Consider the following 22,291-nt stretch of genomic DNA (forward strand, 5'->3'; position numbering starts at 1 on the left):
CTGTTTGAAGCTGAGCTGAACTAAATTGAGTTGAAATGAATATTTTATGAGAGAAGAAAATTAGGAGTTGAAGTAAACTGAACTGATTGGAGCTGAACTAAACTGATTAGAGCTGAACTGAAATTAAGTAAATGTGAACAGAGACCCTAAGTCTGATCTTGGGAAGTGAAGAACCTCATAAGTCATAAGTGTTTAATGATACTAGCTAAACAAGATTGACCTATGACAAAAGACAAGAAGAGGATACTGTGGTGATAATCATATCTGACAATTCTAAGCGTCGGTAAAATTATATCATATTCTTAATTAAATACGATTTTTTTAGAGATATAGCTAAGCATTTGATCACAATTTCAGAATTGCATAGGCGTATAGCAATTAGCAACAGTATTTCTCAATTATTATACAGTTTTTCCTCAATTATTATACGGTGACTTGTATAAAACTATGTACGTAGCATGAGCGCGTTGCATGCATGTGATTTGACGACGTGGGCTCGCTGAATAAGGGCCACATTTCATACAATGATACAACTCAACAAATAAACTTCAATTAATATCTTGTAGTCCTGGGCATTACGATATTTTTATTTTTATGATACACACAATATATCGATTTGAGTAAATATAAACTTGGACCAAAAAAATATGGACCTTGGCCCATTAGGTTATATTAAAACATACATAAAATCTCATTTTCACGTTTCCGAATCCAACCACACACGTTTCTTGCCAGATGAATATCGATGAATGACACCAGCCCATTAATGTTTTGAAGGCCCAATTTACTAAATGCCTACTTAATGGGCCAAGAGTATGTATTCAATTGGGCTCTTACCTCTAAAATTGTAAATGAGCTCATTTCAAGAAATTGAACTTGACATCACCTTTATATGGATTGCCTCCTTGCATAATTGAATGGGTGTAGACGTATAGTCATGTATTTAACCTGGTTAATGTTGTCTTGTACTGGATTCACGTTACTTATTACTTGAAAAGTAAGTTAAGGTAAAGATAAATTCTGATAAGTTTACACAAATTTATATAATGTTCCTTATACCTTGTCCCAAAGAGAAAAAAAAAAAAAAAAAAAAAAGCAATGTAGCTTAAATAATAAATAAATACCACGTAAATTAAGACGTATAATTGTGTACAATTGTATTTTTTATGAACTAATTGTGAAAAAATGATTTAGAGTTTGCAATCCAAGTGATGCGCCTAGTTTATATACTACTTCTAGCTCATTTTAAATGTCCCATAATGTGATTGGCTTATTTTTTTTTCTGTGGGAGTACAACAAAAGATTTTATTTATTTATTTATTTATTTATTTATTTTTTTTTTTAAAGGTAAGAAAAAGAAAAGAAATTTTTTATTTGGTTTATACTTTTTGTTAGTGTATTTTTCCAATCATAACCATGCAAACTAATTTGGTATCTTAGAGTACAACATGCATGAGAAGCTGGAAGCATGTGATTGGTCCGATTTCTACCTCAAAATTATACATACGTTTTGTTCGAGTAATAAGGCATGTTTGGGCGATGGACATGGACCCCCTAGATTAAACATTCTTCAATTAATAACCATTTTTCCTACCCATAGTTAACTAAACTTTTAAGGAGTATAAAAATCAACTAACATAATTAGCTAGTAAGGGTATAATCTGATTTACTGAAGTAAAACTGAACTGAATTGATTGGAGCTGAAATGAACTAAGTTATACATTAGTGACACTGACAGCCAAAGTATGAGATCAATCGAATCTCGTGTACACATCTATCTTTCCCAAATCCATCTATTGGCCACAATCATTTATTTTGGATAATATGCATGTAATAAAAGCTAATCGTATACAGATGAGTGAGTAGTCATTCTGGTGATAGCTTAGTAACTTGGACACTTAACATATAATTATCAAGCTTCTTTTTTGGTACAACGACTACTCACTCCATACAAATTTTTTTTATTAACAATGTTAAATAAGGCATTGTTTAAGAACCATCTCAACTAAAAACTTAAATTATTGGTTAATATGATTAAATTCCAAGATTAATTATGTATACTATTATACTCTTTCAACTTTAAGCTGAAGTTGAACCCCAAGCTAAGGTTAATTTATATACTTTATCAGGATTCAGGTACACTATTTCACTAAAAGATCTATATATATTTAAGTAATATGTTGAGTTTTGTCACACAAAAAAATAATAATAAAAAAAATCCTTCTATTGCTACAAAGTTCAGCTTCTAATCTGATCCTTCATCCAATTAAATAAATAATTATATGTTAATGTATGGTATAGTTAACCTGTTATTAAAATTTGATTGCTAACAAGAAACTATAACCAAGTTGTAATTATGAATAAAATTTTAAAATAGTAATTCAATCTAATGTAGACTTTACACAATATCTGTAAAAAGACTTCTATAACAAATAGCACCTTCCCCAAAGCAGTATTATAAATTTGATTATATGTTGAGAGTGGATCTAACGTTTAATTAATCTCTGATATTAACGTAAAGAGCCACAAGAATAAAATGTTAGATAATATTCCTTATTTTATTTATTGAATTGATTAATTAAGCAAAGGACGAAACAAGTTAGGTAAGTGTAACATGGGTTCGTGCCTGGACTTCTAAAATTGGGGGTCATCTCATCATGTTGACTATCTTAGCTTTCAGTTCATAATGTATGTTGACATGCATGTTGTCATCTTTTATAACTCGTATACAATAATACCTCCGTTTTTTAATTACCATCGTGTCATACCTATGATATTTCTATTTAAAATTCTTTTATGTTGTTGAATGTGGAAATTTTACCATAAAGAAAATGAGTCAAACTTAATGATATGAATTGAATACAATTAGAGATGGCAATGGATCGGATTTGGATCGGGTGGAGCTTCACCCGCATCCATCCATTATCCTAATTGCTTCATCCACATCCATCCGTCATCCGCTTCACCCATCATCCATATTCGTCCGTCCATCATCCACGGATGAACCGGGTGGAGCGGATGACAAATGGATGAGTACTAAAATGAAAAAAAAACTCAGATAAACTTTAATTTTCGGTTATTTATATAATAATTTTTTTAATTTATTAATAAAAAAGAAACAATAACAACATATTGTTTGAAAAATTAATTTGCAACAAAAAAAAGACAAGTAATTTTCTTGCACATTCTATATTTTATTAGTAAAATTCTTTGATTAAAAATTTAATATATGTTAAACGGATGGGTGGATGGTTAGCGGGTGAAAAAATATCATCCACATCCGATCCGATCCATCATCCGCTTCATCCGTCACCCGCTTCTCATCCATTTAATTCGGGTTTTCGTCCATTTATTTTAAGCGAGTGGAGCGGGTTAGCGGATATCCACTTAATATTGCCATCTCTAAATACAATGCATGTCATGCTCATTTTGAATAAATAACAAAATATCTAAAAATTATTAAAGCAGTTTGTTAACGTGACACAATATGTAGTATCATCTACAAAAGATTGACATGTATGAACTCAATACAACGACAACATATTCTTAACCTTATTTCAGGCACAGTTAAATAGAGCTCGAGGCCCGCTAACACTACACAGTACATGGGTCTTGATAACCCGGCCCATGTCCAACTCTAGACAGGAGGGAGTAGTAAGTCGTACGTACAACTGTACAAGTACCCAAAAAAAAAAAAAAAAAAAAAAAAAAAAAAAAAAAAAAGGCCAATAAATGACGAAGGATATGGATATAATGAAAAGAAATAATAAAATAAAGATAGTAAAAGGGCCGACATATAAGGGAATGGGAAGAAGAAGACAAAGTTAGGTACACTATCTGAGCGTAACCCCAAGCTACCAACCATCACCCACCACTCTCGATCATCACTTCCAAATCTACTCTTCTACTATCATATTTCGTAGTACTTTTTTTTTTCGTACTTTTAAAATTAGAGTAGATTTTTTTAACGGGCAATTTTTATATAGTAGTATTACCTTTTGACTTTCTAAAGTGTTTGATTCTATGGAGACATGGAGTAGTATATTAACTAAGTATAGTATGGAGAGGTGGATCGAATGAGATTCAAATCCGTGATCTTTGTGTCATACTGACTCTTAAAATCATGTTAGTGGACTAAATCAACCAAAAGTTTAAGCTATTGGTTGAACGATTTATATACTCTATCACATTATTATATATTATTGAAAAAATAAGGAAAAGGTATATTTCAAAAATTAAGGATAAGTATTGTATCCAAAAAGCAAGAAATAGTTTATAAAAACGGTGTGTTTGAGGTGATAATACTAATATCAAATAGAGTTTATGCTGAGTTGGCTTTTAAATGTAAGAAAAGCCGATATATATCTTGGGTCTTGACTAGTAAGAGCTAAAAGCCTAAAGAAAATATTTTTAATTTCATCATCATATGCCTTTTAGCAGATTTCATGGGGTAATTACCTCTACAACATACAATTATTATGAAAAACAAATTTCGATCTGTTCAACTTACAGGTTTCGATCAAATCTTAGCTTGAATCATTCTTTCGGTGGCTCAAGTACACTAGTAGAGTTAATTTCCTTCGTTTGACGTGCATAAAATAGTTAAATTATTGACAAAAAATTGAAAAACTCCCTTAAATTTTAGCAATTTTTATGAACAAAAATAGTTAAGAAAGAATTCGAAGTTCATCAAATTTTATCAAATTCAACAACAACATAGTATATTTGATTCATTATTCATTTTAAGTGTATTCCCCATTGATACAAGCAAGGATGTACATGTCTTCTATAAAAGTTACATACCAGTACAGTCTCATAAAGTCATAAGATCTCTATCTCTATTCGAATCTAATAAATTTCAATCGAAAGAGTGCCTTGATAATATAGAAGGTGCCCTTCTTGTCACAGAAGGGGTAGGGCACAGAATGGGTAGGGGTGAGAATCAAACCCTGACCACACCAAGAGGAGATGGAGGGATCGGACTCACCATCCTTCCACTCCTTGATCCTCATCTTGGCCAACAAGATGTGTAATGAACTTAAATTAGGTAATTTAATTAAGAGTAATGCTATATGCAGCCCTTAGGGCTGCATATAAGCATATAATATACTTCCTTTTTAAGTATTAAGTTGGGAATTTTCTTTTCATTTTCACCTTCTTATATGCAGCTCTAAGGGCTGCATATATCTTTTTCCTTTAATTAAAAAGAACAAACAAACCCTTAAAAATTTTCGTGATTTGACTTTGTCATTTTCACCATGTGATATGCTCAGAGTCTTTAGTCTCTATACCAAGAATTAATTAGTTAATTAATTAATCATATTAGTCTCTTCACAAAGAATTTAATTAGCTCACAAACCAGATGCATGCATGCTAATAATTACAACCCTGAATTTGTCTTAAAATGTAAGATACTCCAAAGTCTATAAACTAATCTTAATTTTCTAGCTAGGCAAATGGGCAGTAGTAGACCGTATTAATAACCTTATTAGAGTTCATATTATTGGGCAGAAACTTCAAAAGAATTTAATTGCATATTGGTCCCACATGTCATATATATGAATGATAAGTTTTATCTAAAAATTACTTTATCTGTTTTAATTAATTGCTGATGTTTTGATTATGACTATTAACCAAACTAATTATCTGCATGCAGCTGTGTTTTGTATGTGAACATAATTGCTGGATTTTAATTAATTAACGCGGAGGGTTAAATTAAAGCAACATAAACAGTATAATGTAATCAAATAAAAATGAATGGTGATAATACATTTAAATTGCGGCTAGGAACTTGCATATTATATGGGATACATGTCATTGAACTTATCATGCAGCATAGTTTAATTTGTTGTTCTTAAAAGTCTAAAGGATGGCATCAATTTGATTCTCCAAAGCATGTTGCATGAATTGAGCTAAATGTCTCTATTAATGTTAAGAGTGATAACTATATACACTTCACTTTTCTTTTTGTAGTCTTTATCATCTTAGGGTCTGTTCTCATACGATTATTTTCAGTTCAGTTCAGCTCCTAATTTCCATCTCTTATAAAATATTTATTTCAGTTCAGCTCAGTTCAGTCTATGAGAACAGACCCTTAAAGTTTTCAAATTAGAGGGGTTCAACAATAATAGCCTAGACTTGAAAAGTGCAGGTTTAGACAATCTTAAAAGTGTATTTTTAGTCCAAAACTCGAGATTGGCCTATAAAGTCCGATTTAATTTGACAAATCCGTCACTATTGTGGATTTGGGCTTAAAATGTTATATATATGCCCGACCTAATTAGATCAAATCATATCATTTATTCCAGTTTATACCCAAAATGTTATTTTTAATTACCTACTCCATTTAATTACTAATATGCAAACTTAAATGTTATTTTTAATTATTAAATCTAATTAGATGATCGAACTTATTATAAAAACAGAGGAAGTAATCCGTAATTTTAAGTAGGTTAAGATAGCATTACCAATTAGTATGAGTAGTTGCAAGGAATCCAATTCCAGAATCCACACTGGAAATGCACATGACAAATGACAAATGACAATCTTTCTCTCTCGATCGATCCAAAAGGGTTTCCCTTAGTTGTGAGTGTTGGTACCCCACATTATTACACCATCTCATCTTTAACTAACCAACTGTATAGTATGCTTTCTTTCTTTCTTTCTTTGTTTCTCAATCATTCTTTTGTTTTATTTAAGAGCCCAGATTTGGTTACCTACCCTCCTAACATGTCACATGTTTCCTCCCTTCTCTATTCTCACCTCCCCTCTTTCCTCTTTTTTCATTGGAAGTTGCTTACTCCTTTTTTTAATCAATATCTTAACTACCTACCACCTTTTCTTATCATCAAATACCTTTTTATTACTAATTAAGGAGTAACCATTATGCCTTTTAATTACTAATTAAGGAGTAACCATTATGCATGCCTATGTTGTTACATTAATTAATTAATCGTGTCTTCGAATAATACCCTACCTTATTTCATTCTGCGTAAGAGAATACATTTCATCTTAACATAATGCAAATTAGTTCAGCTTATTTCTGGTTATAATAATTTATTACATTAGGCTGATTACCAATTATGCATGTCTAATAAATAACCGTGTCATCATTGTTACTTTTATTACTATAATCATGCAACATGTACAATAATAAATTACATATGGGCTTAAAGTCTCAAATGATCGATATTAGGTATCTTCAAAGCTACATAATTATGAGAAGAATTAACAATAATAACTTGTACTTAGGAATATCACTAATTAAAGTGAGAAGGTATAAAGTTAGGTAGAGAATAAGAGAAAGACCTGCCATTGTTTGTGTAAAATTAAATACTAACATATAAATAAAATTTATATAATAAGATTGAATATTTGATGCATGTGGAATTATATTGTAGGCAGATGAGATGGATAAAATTGAAGCTATAATTCTTATAAAGTTTGGTAAACAGACAGTTTTGATCAGAATTTGCTGGAGCTTCTCTGTCAATATTATTTTTGCTTTATTTTTCATTTTTTTGGGAGTTTACTGATGGAATTACTAGCTGATTAATTAATGCAAGAATAATTAAGATTGTTCAAACTAACTATAGACAACATAGGCACTAAACTCGATGTCAGGTGTCTACTTTCTTCAATCATTTATTGTCCAACTTTTTTGTTCGGTCAGTACTAAACTCTAGAGGTTTTAAATTTATTAGGCCGCTTATTAGTTGTTTAAATTTAATGTAGAGATAATAAGGGGTAGTACTTTTTATTAATCATTCATAATTTCATATATATTCTTTATATTTTTACTCTGTAATATACATTCGATCATGACCCTGATATATGTATCATTCTCTTGATTTCGTTTCAAAAAAATCATACTACTTGTATTAATCATTTATGGGTAATGTTATACATTGTCTTTAGGGCTATATATAAACATTAAAAATATTCTTGATAATTATAGATCAGTGTAATTAGTGTGTTTTTGTCATGATTTTTTAAATTTAAACAATTTTTAAGAGTGTTTTTAATGCTTATAGGTAACCCTAAGAGTTATGTACATTTTCCGTCATTTATATATACTTTGTATATATCTATTCTGTAATATACAATAATCCATCATGACCGTAAAGTCTGTTTATCGTTTTTGTATTGTAAAATAATATATAAAGAGAAAAAATCAAAATTGAATAAGCAACCGAAGCACACAATAATGCATAAGGTTACCAAATATACGGGGAATTCCAAATCCGAAACCAAGAGAAGTAAAATATTGATAGGTGGATCCCTAATAAAATAATAAATTGAATAATTCAAATAGTGTATTATTCACGCACGGTTGCTCTAATAAATAACCCCGTGTATAAAGTTAATAAACTATGGGACATGAATATCCGAAAGTAGTACGTAGTCATATTTATAACGGCATTCAACCTTAGAATACACAAGTGTGATACAACACATTAATTAGTGTTTACGTGAAATTAACATTGTAAATGTAATTTACGACTCAATTATTTACGGAGTAATTATTCATATCTAATTTATGACTCAATATTTATTTTATTTTCATCGTCACATTCGCTACATAACATTTTACAAGCTAGAATCCTTGATCCAAAAGTACAATTAATAAAGTAATTAAAGTTCGTTTAAGAAAAAGGTGTTAGTTTTACAATTCCATCAAAGCATAAAATTAAAAAAGTTTAAATACAAATACAGTCTTAGTTAAAACAAATACATTGGTTATATATTTTTGTTTTCTCTTTGTCTCTCTTTCTTTAATTATCAATTTTACTTTAGGAGGAAGGAATCAAGATTTCACACTTAATCTTCTTTGTTGAGTCAGCATAATCTGTTATCTTACGAATACTTATCTATCTTTGGATGAAAATCAAGCTAAATAGTATAGTAGTACTTCTATAATCTATTACCTTCTTTTTTGGACGAAAGCTAGTTACAAAAGTTATAATAATATTGAACTCATTTCTAGTCATTTGGGTCAAGATGATCCTTAAGCCAGATATGTATGTATGTTGTCTTTTATTTTCAATACTCTTCTAATAAGAGGTTTGCTTGCAATGTTAATTTTACCATATAATTTTTAAATTTAAAAAGGTGATACAAGGTACTGCATGACCAATCATAAAAAAAAATTAAAAAAACTTATGATTATAATTAAACATACTATAATTGGCAATACTATTCAATACATCACTCCATTAATATTGGAATGGGAAAATTGGTGATCTTACAAAAAAAATACAATATATAAGACATTATTTTCGAAAGAACATTATTCACATATATATCTCAACATAAGAGCATTGTTTAATGTCAAAATAGTGACATAAACTCGATTAAACATTAAGAACAATAGTTTAATCGTAATGTGTGTGAGTACACACCAGATCGAGAATTTTCTTATAATCAAACTACAACAAAACTCGATTCGACGTTCTAACGCCGCAGCGTCTACATCAACAACAATATATATATGGATAAGATAAAAACAAATTTTAAGAAAAACACAAAGATGTGAGTGAATAAAAGATTTTCTTGAATTCCCATTGTGATAAGACAAAAGATAAAAATCAAAAGATTTGGGACCCCCCAATTTAATACAATTTGGTAGGGGGAGTTAGTGAAAGCATTTATACCAAAACCTAAAAATTAAAAAGAAAAAAGGGGTACCCCTATTAATTCAATTCAATTTCTATGAACCCAACGGCCCAATGTACCTAGAATAAAAATACCCATTTTTTGTCTCACAATTACTACAACCTCTTCCATTATTTTTAACTACACCATTTATTTGAAACCCTAATTCACAACACGAACATTTTGTTTCCCCATTTTGCCCTTTATAAAAGAACTCAAACGGGCCCGAGACCGGGCCTGATCTCGGGCTTTGACCCGCCGCATTCGACTCCGCGCTACTCGCGGTAGAATTACGGGCCTCGCCCTGAAACTGTGTAAGCCCGATGGTCAGCTCCAGATCAATTCCATCCTGACCCAATCGGGCCTGACCCGAACCCGAAACCCGACCCGTTGGCCCGTCGTCCGTGGTGGTGCCACTGTTGCACGAATCACTCTTCTTCACCAAATTGTTATCAATCACGGCAAAATCTGGGCAAGGGTAACCTTTCTTGAAGTCAATCGTGTTAGAAATCGGTCCGAATTGCGTGATTATTGGCGGGATTTTAGCCACATTAAAACCCCGAATTACCGGCGAGTTTTTCACAGGCACGGTGGTTGTTGCGGCGGCAGAGCCACCGTCAACGGCGGCGGTTGAGTTCAACGGGCGGTGGGTAGTCGGGTCAAGGCCCCGGCTAATAAGTTTACGCTTAATATGGGTATTCCAGTAATTTTTAATCTCGTTATCTGTTCTTCCTGGTAATCTGCCAGCAATTAGGGACCACCTGTCACAAAAGAATTAAACTAAATATTGTTATTAAATTTATCCAAACAAAAATATAATGATAATTTTAATTTTGGGGTTAAATTTAATTAAAATATGGAGAAAAAGAAATAAAATGAGAAGTTGAATTATTACTTGTTGCCAAGCAAACTATGAAGTTTAATGATGAGTTCATCTTCTTCTTCAGTAAAATTGCCACGTTTTAGGTCGGGTCGAAGGTAATTTATCCACCGTAATCTGCAACTTTTACCGCATCTAAGCAAACCTGAAAATAAAAAGGTAATTCATTAAGGGCTTGTTCGTTATCATTTTTTTAAAAAAATCGTAGAAAAAAGTAGTTTTTAATTTTCTGTTGTCAATTTGTCATTAAGCGGTATTAAAGTGATAGATAGATAGATAGATAGAAAGGGACGTAGACGTACCGGCAGCTTTGGGGAGGGAGCGCCAACAGCCTTCGCCGTGGAGACGGATATAATCGATGAGACGTTGATCTTCTTCTTTGGTCCAAGCACCTTTGTTAGTGTGAGCTTTCTCACAACAAGGGGAGCGTCCCATATTTTAAGTTTGTTATAGGTTTTGTACGGTGTTTGTTTGTATATAAATTGGTGGGGAGAAGAAAGGGAAAGAAAAAGAGAGGGACTTATATAGTGAGGAAAGAGAGAGGGAGGAAAGAGAGGAGTAAGAAATGGAAGATGATTGGAGGGTAACCCAATACACTCGATTTTTAGGTATTTGACCACTTTTTGGTAATAATATTATTAAATATAAATTATTATTTAAAAAAATAAAATATATTTAATGGTTAATAAAACAACAAGAGGTAAAAGTAAAACAGTAAAAAAAATAGGAGTATAAATAAGGAAAGTAAAAAAGGAGGGATTTGGTAGGTAGGTCTAGTTTTACGTTGGATATGGACAAGTGGGGCACCATTTTAATGAAGTACTATTGTTGTAGTTAAATAATTGTTGTTAATTGTAGTTAGTTGGTTAATTAAATAGAGAATAATGTATGTTAAGGTAAGATAAGAGAGAGAAAAGGAGAGAGAGTCACATGTAAGATATAAAGATGCAGTAAGTGCATGTGGCATGAAGGTTGTCCCACAAGTTAAGGGGCACGTGGTATTATGTTTTTGGTCATCCTATCTTCTTTTGCTTCTTCCTTCCATCATCTCTATTACTCTAATCATAACATTATCATATTGGTTAAATAGGAAGTATAATATAATCCTCTTATGGAAATTATATTTTACTTTTCATATAGATAAATACTTGCATAATTTATTTAATTAGTTGGTGAATTGAATGATTCAATTGATCTAAGGGTCTATTCACATTAACTGAATTGAAATGAATATTTTATGAGAAAAGGAAATTACGAACTGAACTGAGTTGAAGTGAACTGAACTGAAATTAAGCTGAAATGAACAGACCATAAGAGAAACTTTAATGATGAATAAATTAGCTTATTATGTCAGCTAAGATTGCAAAACTAATCTTCCTTCTAGCTACCAATATGTTCGCAATGCCTCTAAGAGGCTAAGAATTGATATGGACTTATTGTAATATTTGAATTCATGACCTTGTAAAAATATATCGAGCAACTTCTCAATACAAATTAAATTGCATGCTCTTTGAATTTTCCTAATTTCAAATTAAACTAAAAGCAAGACTACCAACCAAGTACCAACACAACTTCTCAATTTGAATGAAATACAGTAATATCATCAATTCTAAACGGAAGTTTTAGTGGCAGGAGACATGTAACCCGCCCAAAAGGCGGTTCCTCGGGTTGGTGGAGGACAGGCTAGGCTGTGGAATCGCCAGGGCCTCTAGTAAAATAGTGGCGAAACTTAACCGTTTCGTCAGTTCGACCGGTATTCATGCATGTAAGGATCAATGATGCTTGGAGATGCTTCCAAAGTCAAAAAGACAATGCAAAAATTCCACAAAGTAACCGATTGCTAATTGATGACGATCAACAAATATTAGCGTAATTGCACAAGAAACGAAGAACTCTCTCTCCCATCAAGTGGTATACAGACAATACACTATTCTTGCCTTAAACCAAACCATGCATATAAATACACCCGCCGTTTATAAATCCTAACGTAGATAACTTTGTTCATACTCTGTAACAAATATAACACCATTACACCAATGCATACGAAGTCAAAGTTTAACATCAACTTTTCTTTCTTAAAATTCTCAATTTGTTAAAACATTGTATCTTTTGAACTTCATTACTTCTCACATAACAAAACTCATCAAACAAGTATAAGTGTATAACTAATCGTTTTATGAATACTAAGAAACTGAAGTTCATACAAACTCCGCATTATACATTGTCTATGCATATGATTATATAAAGTCATACTTATAAAAATAACTACTACGTATAAAAAATATACATTGGTTGCAAAAAAGAAATTCCTATAAGTTTTTTATGTCAGTAAAAAGTAATCAAGATGTCCCTAAAATAGAAAGAAGCAACTTTAACAATAAACACAACTATACCTAAATGAAGGGAAGTATTAAAGGCAATCTTACACCAAATTTTACCAACCTTAAACAGTGCCGATATAAAATGGAAAAGTACCAACATATTCTTTAACAATACAATAAAGGCCAAAAAATTGGTTAGATCAAGATTCAAGAGTCTATTTTCCACTTCTTTTAAAAAAAATAAAATAAAAATTGATTAAACAATTAATAATAATTCTGGAAAATGGTCACTCACTAAAAAGTTTAGTCAAATAGAGATTATAATTAAGACATAGGATAACAGACATAAATATTAGCAAGTTAATCAACATTATTAAAGTCAAAAAAACAACCCAAATATTAGTAGTTATTTAATCAATGTTATTTGTAAAAAGTCAAAAAAACAACCCAAAAACAGGGAGATTGAACAAGGTTTACAAAAATACACTGGGTTGGTAACCCACCTCTTAGCTAAGTGATAGTCATCCTCTTTTTATGGAAGTCCAAATAGCTAGATCATCTCTATTATCAATCAACTTTATTTATTTAATACGTGATAGCTGCCTAGTTTATAACAGTGAACTAATTTAAATTTTGAATAACAGATTCTTCGAGTAAAGGGATAATTTTTTTTTTATTTATTGGTAGAACATTGAACTACTTTGGATTATATTCTAATCAATAATTTCAACTGTATAACAATTTTAAAATTATGACATTTCATCTGTTTTATGAAACTGACACACTTCGTATTTGAACTTATTTGCATTATTTACATACGGAGTACTAAATGTGGCTAGATAGATTTCTATATATATATATATATATATATATATATATATATATATATATATATATATATATATATATATATATATATATATATATATATATATATATCAAAACAAGAGATATAATGCAAGTACTTCAAATAAACACTCAATTGGCTAGATAGATTTCTTTAATCGATCCATATTTTCATAAGATCAACTTTTTATAATTAATTAATTAAATACTTAATTAGAAATAAAAATGACTAACTTGTATACAGTATACTACAAAGTTTCCGTTCAAATTGTATCAATAATTTTGAAATGAAAAGAATACTTATTTTGTATGTATAGTATTTTTTTATTCTTGGACCTACCTTGTTATCCCTTGTAATAAGTTGATAACCCACAATTTTGAAGCATAGTAAAGCCAAGGAATAATGAAGGGGTAAAAACAAATAGTACTGTATTGTTAACCCCACTTAAATACTTAATAATAATAACAAATAAATAAAAATGGGGTGATTAGGTGTATTATTAGCAGAAGTATATTTTCAATGACAGTTGTTGGGCTATAATGATATAATTCTGTTTAGCACCGAATAATGTCAGAGTCATGGCTTTTTCTGAGATTCCATCTCACCAAAATCCAAAAAGGTTTATGGAAAGGAGACAATCTTCCACGAACATTTGACTTATAATTACAATGGAGAATCATGGTAGATTAAAAGTAGATAACTTTTTAAACAAACATAAATTTGAATTAATTAATAAATTAATTAATTTACATTGTAGCAGCTCGAATTTTACAAGGAATAATTCGAATTCTAGCACCTATATATCAAAGAATTAGTAGCTAATTTCTCATCTCAACTAAAGCAATTAGGTAACTTAGTTTAGTAAATTGAATGAAATTACTCGGCTAAAAAAATTAACTATATATTATCGAACCATATACAAAAATGTATGGCGATCATTTTGAATTCTTGGTAGAGTTGTAAGAATTGGTGTGGGTCAAAAAAATTTCAAGATAAACTAAGCGTACCATTTCCGTGCATTGCATTTGCATCAGCCTCCTGACACATACAATCTGGCATGGGGAATGTGTATAGTGATGCCGTAGGTTTTTTCATCTCACGTCCCTTTGAATCACTACGGTTCAGCATATCTTGCATCTGGTACTGAAAAGTTTCCCATCTGCATTAACATATTAAGTAGCATGTAAGCAAGCCGATTAAAAAATGATACATCATGTGATTACTGCAAGAAAATTCAGTTCATCAATCCTGTTTTTTGAACATTGTGGATTACTTTATAATCCCAAGAAGAACATTACGAATTAGTTTAAATGCCAAGAAGAGGGTATTCTGATCCAGAGTCCATTAACTCAGTTCCAAAGTCAATGTCCTAAACTTTAGATTTAAAAATATTTGCCTTTTTAGCTTCTTAATAACAGTAAAATCTTTTTACTGATATAGAAACTCCACCTATTATCCGATTGTCGGTCTGTCACAAACTGTATAGGATTATAAACAATAACAATGATTTTGCGATTACCTAACATCAGGGTTGTCAAACAATAGAACTAGTTTCCTTTTGTCAGGTATGATTGTCTTCGAATGCCCTCCATAGATATAACGCCGATGACCCATCAAAAAGTGGGGAAAATTTCCTCCCTGGGTAGTGATGAACACCTCGCTGTGAAGGCAAACCGTATAATCAAGGGCGGCCAACCTGGACAAGTGACCCTGCAATAAAAAGTTCTCATGCTTTCAACATGGCTATTCTACCAGACAGATTTCATACAGTAGTACCATATTAGTACCTGAAATGGGGCAAGTTCTTCAGGGGTTGCTAACGTATCTTTTGTCTCCAAAAGTGGGAAAAGCTTTCTAAGAGGTGCCATGAACTTATCCGCTTTATAAATCATCCCAGCAGCAACATACACTACAGTGGTATTGTCAAAACCCATACCTCTAAGCATCATTCCTACCTGAGCAAGAAGAGAGTACTATATTACAAATGATATTTCAAAAAGTAGGGAGAGAACCTAGCAAGAAAAAGAAAGAAAGAAATATATCTTTTTCACATTGTTGGTTTATAGTTAAGGAAGAAAGGGGAAATGTGTGGAATCAACAGACAGGTGTTTGTCATCAAACTGTGCCATACCTCTATTGGAGTTAGTGGGCATTTTCCATCCCTTCTTATTGCACCAGGCCTTATGACTCGACCCCTTCTACGAAATTTTCCTCTCCAGCCTTTTTCTCTAGCAATATCCATTTCCTGCTTTTCTTCTTTTCCTCCATCATATATACAGCAGGAAAATGCAACCATATCCTGGAAGAAGATAACTTTTAGATACAAATATGGAAGGAGCTTGATATATCATAAATTCACAAGGCATCTACTTTTCCTGACTTCAAGTATCAGAGACATTTTTAATGTCTGATCTTCTTGCCTACCTTTTCAAAGCGCAGATGCACTGAAACATACTTCCCCCCACTCCTTGAGCTTCGCTGAATCATTCTTTGAACCATGACCTCTGCCAGTGATCGTATAGGCTGAGAAAACCGCAGGGCTTCAAAATTTGCCAAGCATCGTAGCCCTTGAACCTCTGGAGGTACTGTGTTAGCCAATCTATTTGAAAATGGTGCTACACGTACAGCCCTGCAGAGAAGAACACAAATTAAGGCTTATGTAGGATAAAGTTATATATTCTGTAATTTTGTAGTAGAATGTTCAGAGGACAGCAGAAGAGAACAGTGCACTAGAGTAAATTCATACCCCAATGATAATAGTTTTGGTAGCACCTTTTGCAGGTAATATGTAGGACTTGACCAAGCCTTTAACCTCAGGTTCACAATGCTGCTAATATTATGGTTATACCGCTGGAGAATATCTTCTGGGAGCTGCCTTACTACATTCACCTTATTTCTAAGAGCATATATGAAGAAATCTTCATCGAATATTTCACCAAATTTGCTGAGATGAGGGAACAAATACATGAACAACAAAGATGATGAAAGCCTTAAATCATTCCAAGTTAAATGGTGACCACATAAAGTATAAATAAAACAGCTAATGATCAAAGTTTTGATGCTAACCCATAGCCTTGATGGGATCACTAACATCAAAAAACACAACCTGTATCTTTAATAAATGCTCAAGACTCATCAATTTATAAGGAAAAAAAATTATAGTTAAATGGAATTAAATGGAATCTTGTTAGATTCATCTCAATGTGAACTTTCATAGGTATAACTAGAACACAAGAAAAAGTTTTTGTGAGTATTATCTGGGAAGGAGGGAGAAAAACATTATTGGTTTACTACTTCAGCTTAATTATCGTTAAGAAACAAATATGATCAGCATCTCAATACAGGATAAATGGGTGCTCAATCTGTCCATACTGCCATCGATACAACTACAGTCATCCTTAAATTCCACAAAATTCTTGTATGAGCTGGTTGCACTTTTATACTCCAAAAGCTATCCTAGGGCTTCAGCACTAATAATTAATGCATCATAAATAAATTCCCAGATAACAAACTATCAGATTGAAAAAGGCATGCACCTCCAAATGGCAGTGCATTTTCCATTTATCCATAACTTAATCGTAAAGCACTTAGAGATGGTACCTGGAATCTCGCCAAACACTATTTAAATGAAATATTGGAATAACAAGAGTTGCATTCAACAGCCCTGCCACTGCTACTGCATCACAAATCTGAAATTTGAAATTACAGAGAATATAAGAAATAGCAACTAAAACTTTATGAAATTACAGAAAACATATTACAAATATTATCTACCAAGAAGCATTAAACCGAAACATCTAGGAATCATACATTTGTTTAATCATATATCACATATGCAACCGAATCAATAACATGCATGAATTAGATATGAGTTAAACCAATACCGTGACGAACATAACTTATGTGGAACATTATCAAATGGCATAGGCCTTTGGGTACTCCTTCCACGGCTCCATGGCCCACTTCCATGAGTTACTTTATTGGGTATACTTCACAAAGGAGGAGGTTCTATGAAGAGCTAAGAGGTACTTCTTTCTCTCCTTCACAGCACATTCATGGGCTTTAAAACATTGAAAACAAGGTTAACCAATAGGCATTGCCTATGGAGTCAATGTCGCTTTTTATCCCCCTTTGGAAATATTTCCGTCAATTCCATAAACTGCACAAGGGTCTATTATCTTTTTATCTCCTAACATCATCTACTTCAAAGGGGCTGATTAAATAACTCTTGGAGGTTGCTCAAGAACCACAGGTTTTCCTCATATTCCTATAGATTTTTCACAGGTGTCTAAAAAGGTCTCCTACACATAATCCTCGGCATAGCTTTCTTGGGAGCAATTCATGGGGATATGTTAGATGATTTGAGGTACTATTTGTTTAGGAAAGTCTTCCATCAACTGAAGGACTCATGCACATGAGCTATAGCTGCAATTCTTAGGGTGACCTTGGTAACCTTAGGAAGTCACTTAAAAATCAAAACACAATGCTAAAGAGCTTTGCCACCGGAAGAAGTCTCACAAGAATAAATTCTTGGCTTTTGCCAAGGGCTATTTTACTTTGACCTTTCCATTTTGTCTTAGTATCGTGTTAAGCTCTCAATAGTTTTCACTCTACATGCAGGAACACAGCTGATTTTGAATCAGTATATGACTCTTGACACGATTATGTCATAAGTGAGATAAAGGATTCCTTCTCATAGCATTTTCACATTCTAGTCGGTTCAGAGTTTGGTGCTCCACATGTCAGCCTTTGTCTATGTTTCCCTTCATCTTTTTGCTTAAGCTACCCTTATATTTCCTTGCTCTCTATCTACCTATGTGCACTTTTTTGCGTTTCTTACCTGTTTTGTTACTACTAGACTTCTCATATAGTCATACATATTTGGCATTCTGAAATTCTCTTCACCAAAGCAAGCTTACCTAATAATTTGTCCCCATTTTCTATTTGAAAACAAACAGTTTGTAATAGTGTAATTAGAGAAACTTTGCTAGCAAGTGAGATAATTTTCAAGTAAAACTGGACCATGGACAATTGTTTTCCAGCTAAAACACCATGTCATCTGAAAACATTCTGTTTTAAGGTTGTTAGTGTTTTAACATTGTACAGTTGTATTAGCCTATCAAACGTATTATATTCTATGTAAAGAAGCCATACATAATAATTAAAATAAATTACAAAGTGAGAAGCAAACATACCGAAAGACGTTGCTGATTAAGCCCACCATTTGCTTCAATTATAAAGTATCCATTAGATTTTGGCAATTCTGAAACAAAAGGAGTAGATGAGGTGGCAAGGGTGAGGCAAAAGTTCAGGGACTCAAAAGCAAAAGATAAAGGGGAGAATACTTAGGTTCTGTTCTCCACAACTTATTAATATAAGTTTCAGCAAAAATGAGCTAGTTCAACAAAAATAAGTCGGCTTTTAGAGGGGGGGAAGGCAAATCAAAGCGAAAAGTTAAGTTCAGAAAAAATAAGCTAAGGAGAACAAAGCCTAAATAAAAATTGGGATATTTGATGTCGCCTCAACTCATTAGCCATAAAATTAGGCAATGGAATTAGAGAATGCTGCATCATACACGTATTATTTGGTTTAAGTTGGAGGTACATACTACTGTGTACGTAGAAATAATGAGGAAAATCATTAATTTAGGCTTCATAAGGGCAGTGAAAGTCAAACCTGTTTCAACAGCACTGTTATTTGTGCAGGGTTTCCAGCCTCGCTGATATCTTGAAGGCCACACTGTTGTCAACTGCATTATTTTGACAAAGAAGCTCAAATATAACACACGCAACAGAGAAAGAATCAAGGGCCTGAAATATTTGAATATGCTGAATGGTGAAACAAAAAATGTACCTAGAATTCTAATTCGATAGATCAAAATTGAAACCAGGTAAATAGAACATAAACATTAAGTACATGCATTGATTATAGCAGAGTTTTTATGAACAACTGAGACTTCTATAGCCATAAATTATATTCCGTATTAGTTAAAACTTACATATGCTAAAACTAAAGGTCAGCCTTCAAAACAATCTCATGAATCAAATATCATCGCTCTCTCCAGTCTGTGAGGAGACAATCTGGCATGCAATCCACTGCATTTCCTACACGAGCCTCCCAGATTAACATGTTAAAGAAGGAAGTCAGCAGTCAATACATGCCCCTTATGATACTGATTTTGTCAGCAACTTAAAGCGTTGTCAGAGCATTATTGTTTTGGTTTTTTAAGAGTCTTTTTTTTAAAAAAAAAATAAAAAAAAATAAAAAAAAAATCCATCAACTTGGATAGTTATTGTTCTCAAAATTTGGTTGTTCAATTTACCATTAATACTCGATGAAAAATATTCTCTAGATAAGCTTCCTAACCTAAACTAATGCTGGGCGAGAAAATGAAAACTTTAATCATTATCCTACTTTAGAAAGCAGTATTTGCTTGGTGAATTGAAGCTTTGCTCCCCTACTTAATAGGTAAATCATATGAGCAACAGGACTAGACACTTGTATACTAGTTTAGCTCTTCATAATATGTTTGAGCTAGTATAGATGTTTCTCATAGTACAGAGGCTAGCAGCATGTATATAGTGCATTCCATCCCTCGAGGCTTGACAAAGATTCTTTCTTCATCCTAATAGTATCAAAGAAGAGGAAATCCCTAGCATAAAGATTTTGTTTATCCAAACCTCCCCTTGCTCCCACGACACTCATTTAATCCCATGCGTGATGCCATATAGTAATCTCATGAGTTTAAGGTACAAATCAAAGAGTTCAACTATTGGTCTACTGGAATTTAGACCATTACACCGAACCAAAAAGCTATACTTCCATTTACCCAATTTCTACCTCTTCATCATCTACTTAGAGAAAATACTTTACTAAGTACTTTGCAGTAATACTCTAATAGAGTACTATAAGCTAACTAAAAATCCAATATATTACCCAAGTGTTACAACTAACCTCTCATCCTTGCCCCTTAAATCTTTCTCGGGTTCACAAGAAATGCAGATATGGAGCCCAACAGACACTGAGATACCAACAAACTTAACTGATGTCCACATCCCACAAATACTTTGCTGATGAAGCTAGGTCCAAGTAACATAACCCACCTCCATGACTAATACGAGACCGCCTCACATTTTTTGAATGTGAGATAATGTGAGATAATAGTATAACTTCATAACTTTCATGGGTGTAATTAAATCAGTATGATCCACTCTCACCTAAACATTGCTCTAGCTAATATACTATCAACAAACTACACTAGTCACTAGTCAGTAATTGTCACCTTTTCAGTTTCAAGCTACACCAAACACTACACATATCTTTGCATAATAATTTCTACCAACCAAACTAAAAGCTAACTACTCATTACATAAACAAACCAAACAATTAAATGCACATTTAAAACCCAAATATTCATAAAAAAACAATAATTGTAAATGCAAAATTAAAGGTAGAGTATGAAGAACATACAGCATTAGAGGAGTGATTGCCTTGATCAGATTCCAGAAAAGGCCAAAGTCGCTCAAAAACCTCAGGACTTCTATACAAAGAACCCGGCAACCTCGGCTCATCAAGAACAAACCCACCACTATAATCAGAATTTCCCTTTTTAATCTTCAAACCCCCAATTCTCTCTCCTCCCCCAACTTTATTCTCCAAACTCAAAGAACCCATATACAGCAACATCCCAGTAATATACAATACAGGAGCAAACAACAACACCCCTTTTCTCCTAAAAACTGATGCAATCACAATGCACACCAACCGTTCGACGAAATTCCCAAGCTTCATCGACCCACCAACTCCTCCCCTTCCGATTCCTGGGCCGGAGATCAGCCCATTGGGCTTCATTCGGGACGGCCGGAATCGGGGGGACGACGGCGGAGAAGACGACGGCGATGATGGGTTGAAATTCGGCCCAAGTCGACTGTAACCGTGCATCAAATCAGGGGAAAGATTGGAACTTTTAATCTTTTTGGGGTGAATGATGAAATACCCAGAAAGATTAACAGGGTATTAATGATGAAATTAAATTGGTTAGCATAATTACCTTTAATGGTGTGAAATATGATGGGTTTTTTTGGTGATTGAGGAGAGAGAAAGTGAAGGTGAGTAACTATGGCGTTAAACAGGAGAGAGAGTGGAAGTGAGAGAGTGAAAAAAGGAAGAAGAAAGGGAGATACAGCGTGTGGGGACAGCCACCGACGAAGCAAAGTGGAATTGAAAGCTAAAAATGATTAAAAAGATTGATTTTGACAAAAACATAAAAACAAACCATCTTAGATTTTGTAGATTAAGATCCCTAATTTGGGTTTTAGAGAAGGATAATTGATTATTTAATGTGAATCTTACCATTGTTATGATTATCATGATTGATTGGTTTATTTGTTAGTTTTTTTGGGTCAAAGTTACTCATTCAACTTTAGTGTTTGGATGTTGGTAAAATTTGTTTCTTGTATTTGGAGGTAAGATTTCATGTAATATGCATGTGTGTTGTTTTTATGTGATATAATAAAGTATGTAATGGTTTAATTTAGTTTGATCGGTTTGATTCTAATCACACTATATTAAATGGAGTATAATGGGTAA

General features: G+C 32.6%; 2 protein-coding genes across 2 annotated transcripts; both read right to left on the minus strand.

Annotated features, from left to right (window-relative positions):
• Positions 1-9,532: 9,532 nt before the first annotated feature.
• On the minus strand, positions 9,533-11,098 carry LOC145639754 (uncharacterized). The gene is made up of 3 exons (XM_081691078.1): positions 10,837-11,098; positions 10,550-10,679; positions 9,533-10,415 (listed from the first exon to the last, which is right to left on the minus strand). The coding sequence occupies exons 1-3, from the start codon at positions 10,967-10,969 to the stop codon at positions 9,710-9,712; spliced, it is 969 nt and encodes a 322-aa protein (XP_081547204.1). The 5' UTR covers positions 10,970-11,098; the 3' UTR covers positions 9,533-9,709.
• A 3,305-nt stretch (positions 11,099-14,403) lies between these two features.
• On the minus strand, positions 14,404-21,926 carry LOC145639753 (O-fucosyltransferase 9-like). The gene is made up of 10 exons (XM_081691077.1): positions 21,173-21,926; positions 19,379-19,451; positions 18,898-18,965; positions 17,303-17,391; positions 16,449-16,646; positions 16,127-16,331; positions 15,834-16,001; positions 15,490-15,657; positions 15,222-15,412; positions 14,404-14,861 (listed from the first exon to the last, which is right to left on the minus strand). Exons 1-10 carry the CDS (start codon positions 21,641-21,643, stop codon positions 14,690-14,692), a joined length of 1,803 nt encoding a protein of 600 aa, XP_081547203.1. The 5' UTR covers positions 21,644-21,926; the 3' UTR covers positions 14,404-14,689.
• Between the last annotated feature and the right edge of the window lie 365 nt (positions 21,927-22,291).

The sequence above is a fragment of the Chenopodium album genome, chromosome 7 (genome assembly GCF_948465745.1).
Source record: "Chenopodium album chromosome 7, dcCheAlbu1.1, whole genome shotgun sequence".
NCBI lineage: Eukaryota > Viridiplantae > Streptophyta > Magnoliopsida > Caryophyllales > Amaranthaceae > Chenopodium > Chenopodium album.

Bases quoted from the DNA above. Each gene is read 5' to 3' on its own strand.
- LOC145639754 (XM_081691078.1), bottom strand. From the start codon at position 10,969: ATGGGACGCTCCCCTTGTTGTGAGAAAGCTCACACTAACAAAGGTGCT. The intron at 10,680-10,836 runs GTACGTCTACGT...TTTTATTTTCAG, and splicing joins CTCCCTCCCCAAAGCTGCCG to GTTTGCTTAGATGCGGTAAA. The intron at 10,416-10,549 runs GTAATAATTCAA...CTTTTGTGACAG, and splicing joins CATAGTTTGCTTGGCAACAA to GTGGTCCCTAATTGCTGGCA.
- LOC145639753 (XM_081691077.1), bottom strand. From the start codon at position 21,643: ATGCACGGTTACAGTCGACTTGGGCCGAATTTCAACCCATCATCGCCG. The intron at 19,452-21,172 runs GTATGTTCTTCA...AAAATAATGCAG, and splicing joins GCAATCACTCCTCTAATGCT to TTGACAACAGTGTGGCCTTC. The intron at 16,002-16,126 runs GTAGGCAAGAAG...ATCTTCTTCCAG, and splicing joins TGCATCTGCGCTTTGAAAAG to GATATGGTTGCATTTTCCTG.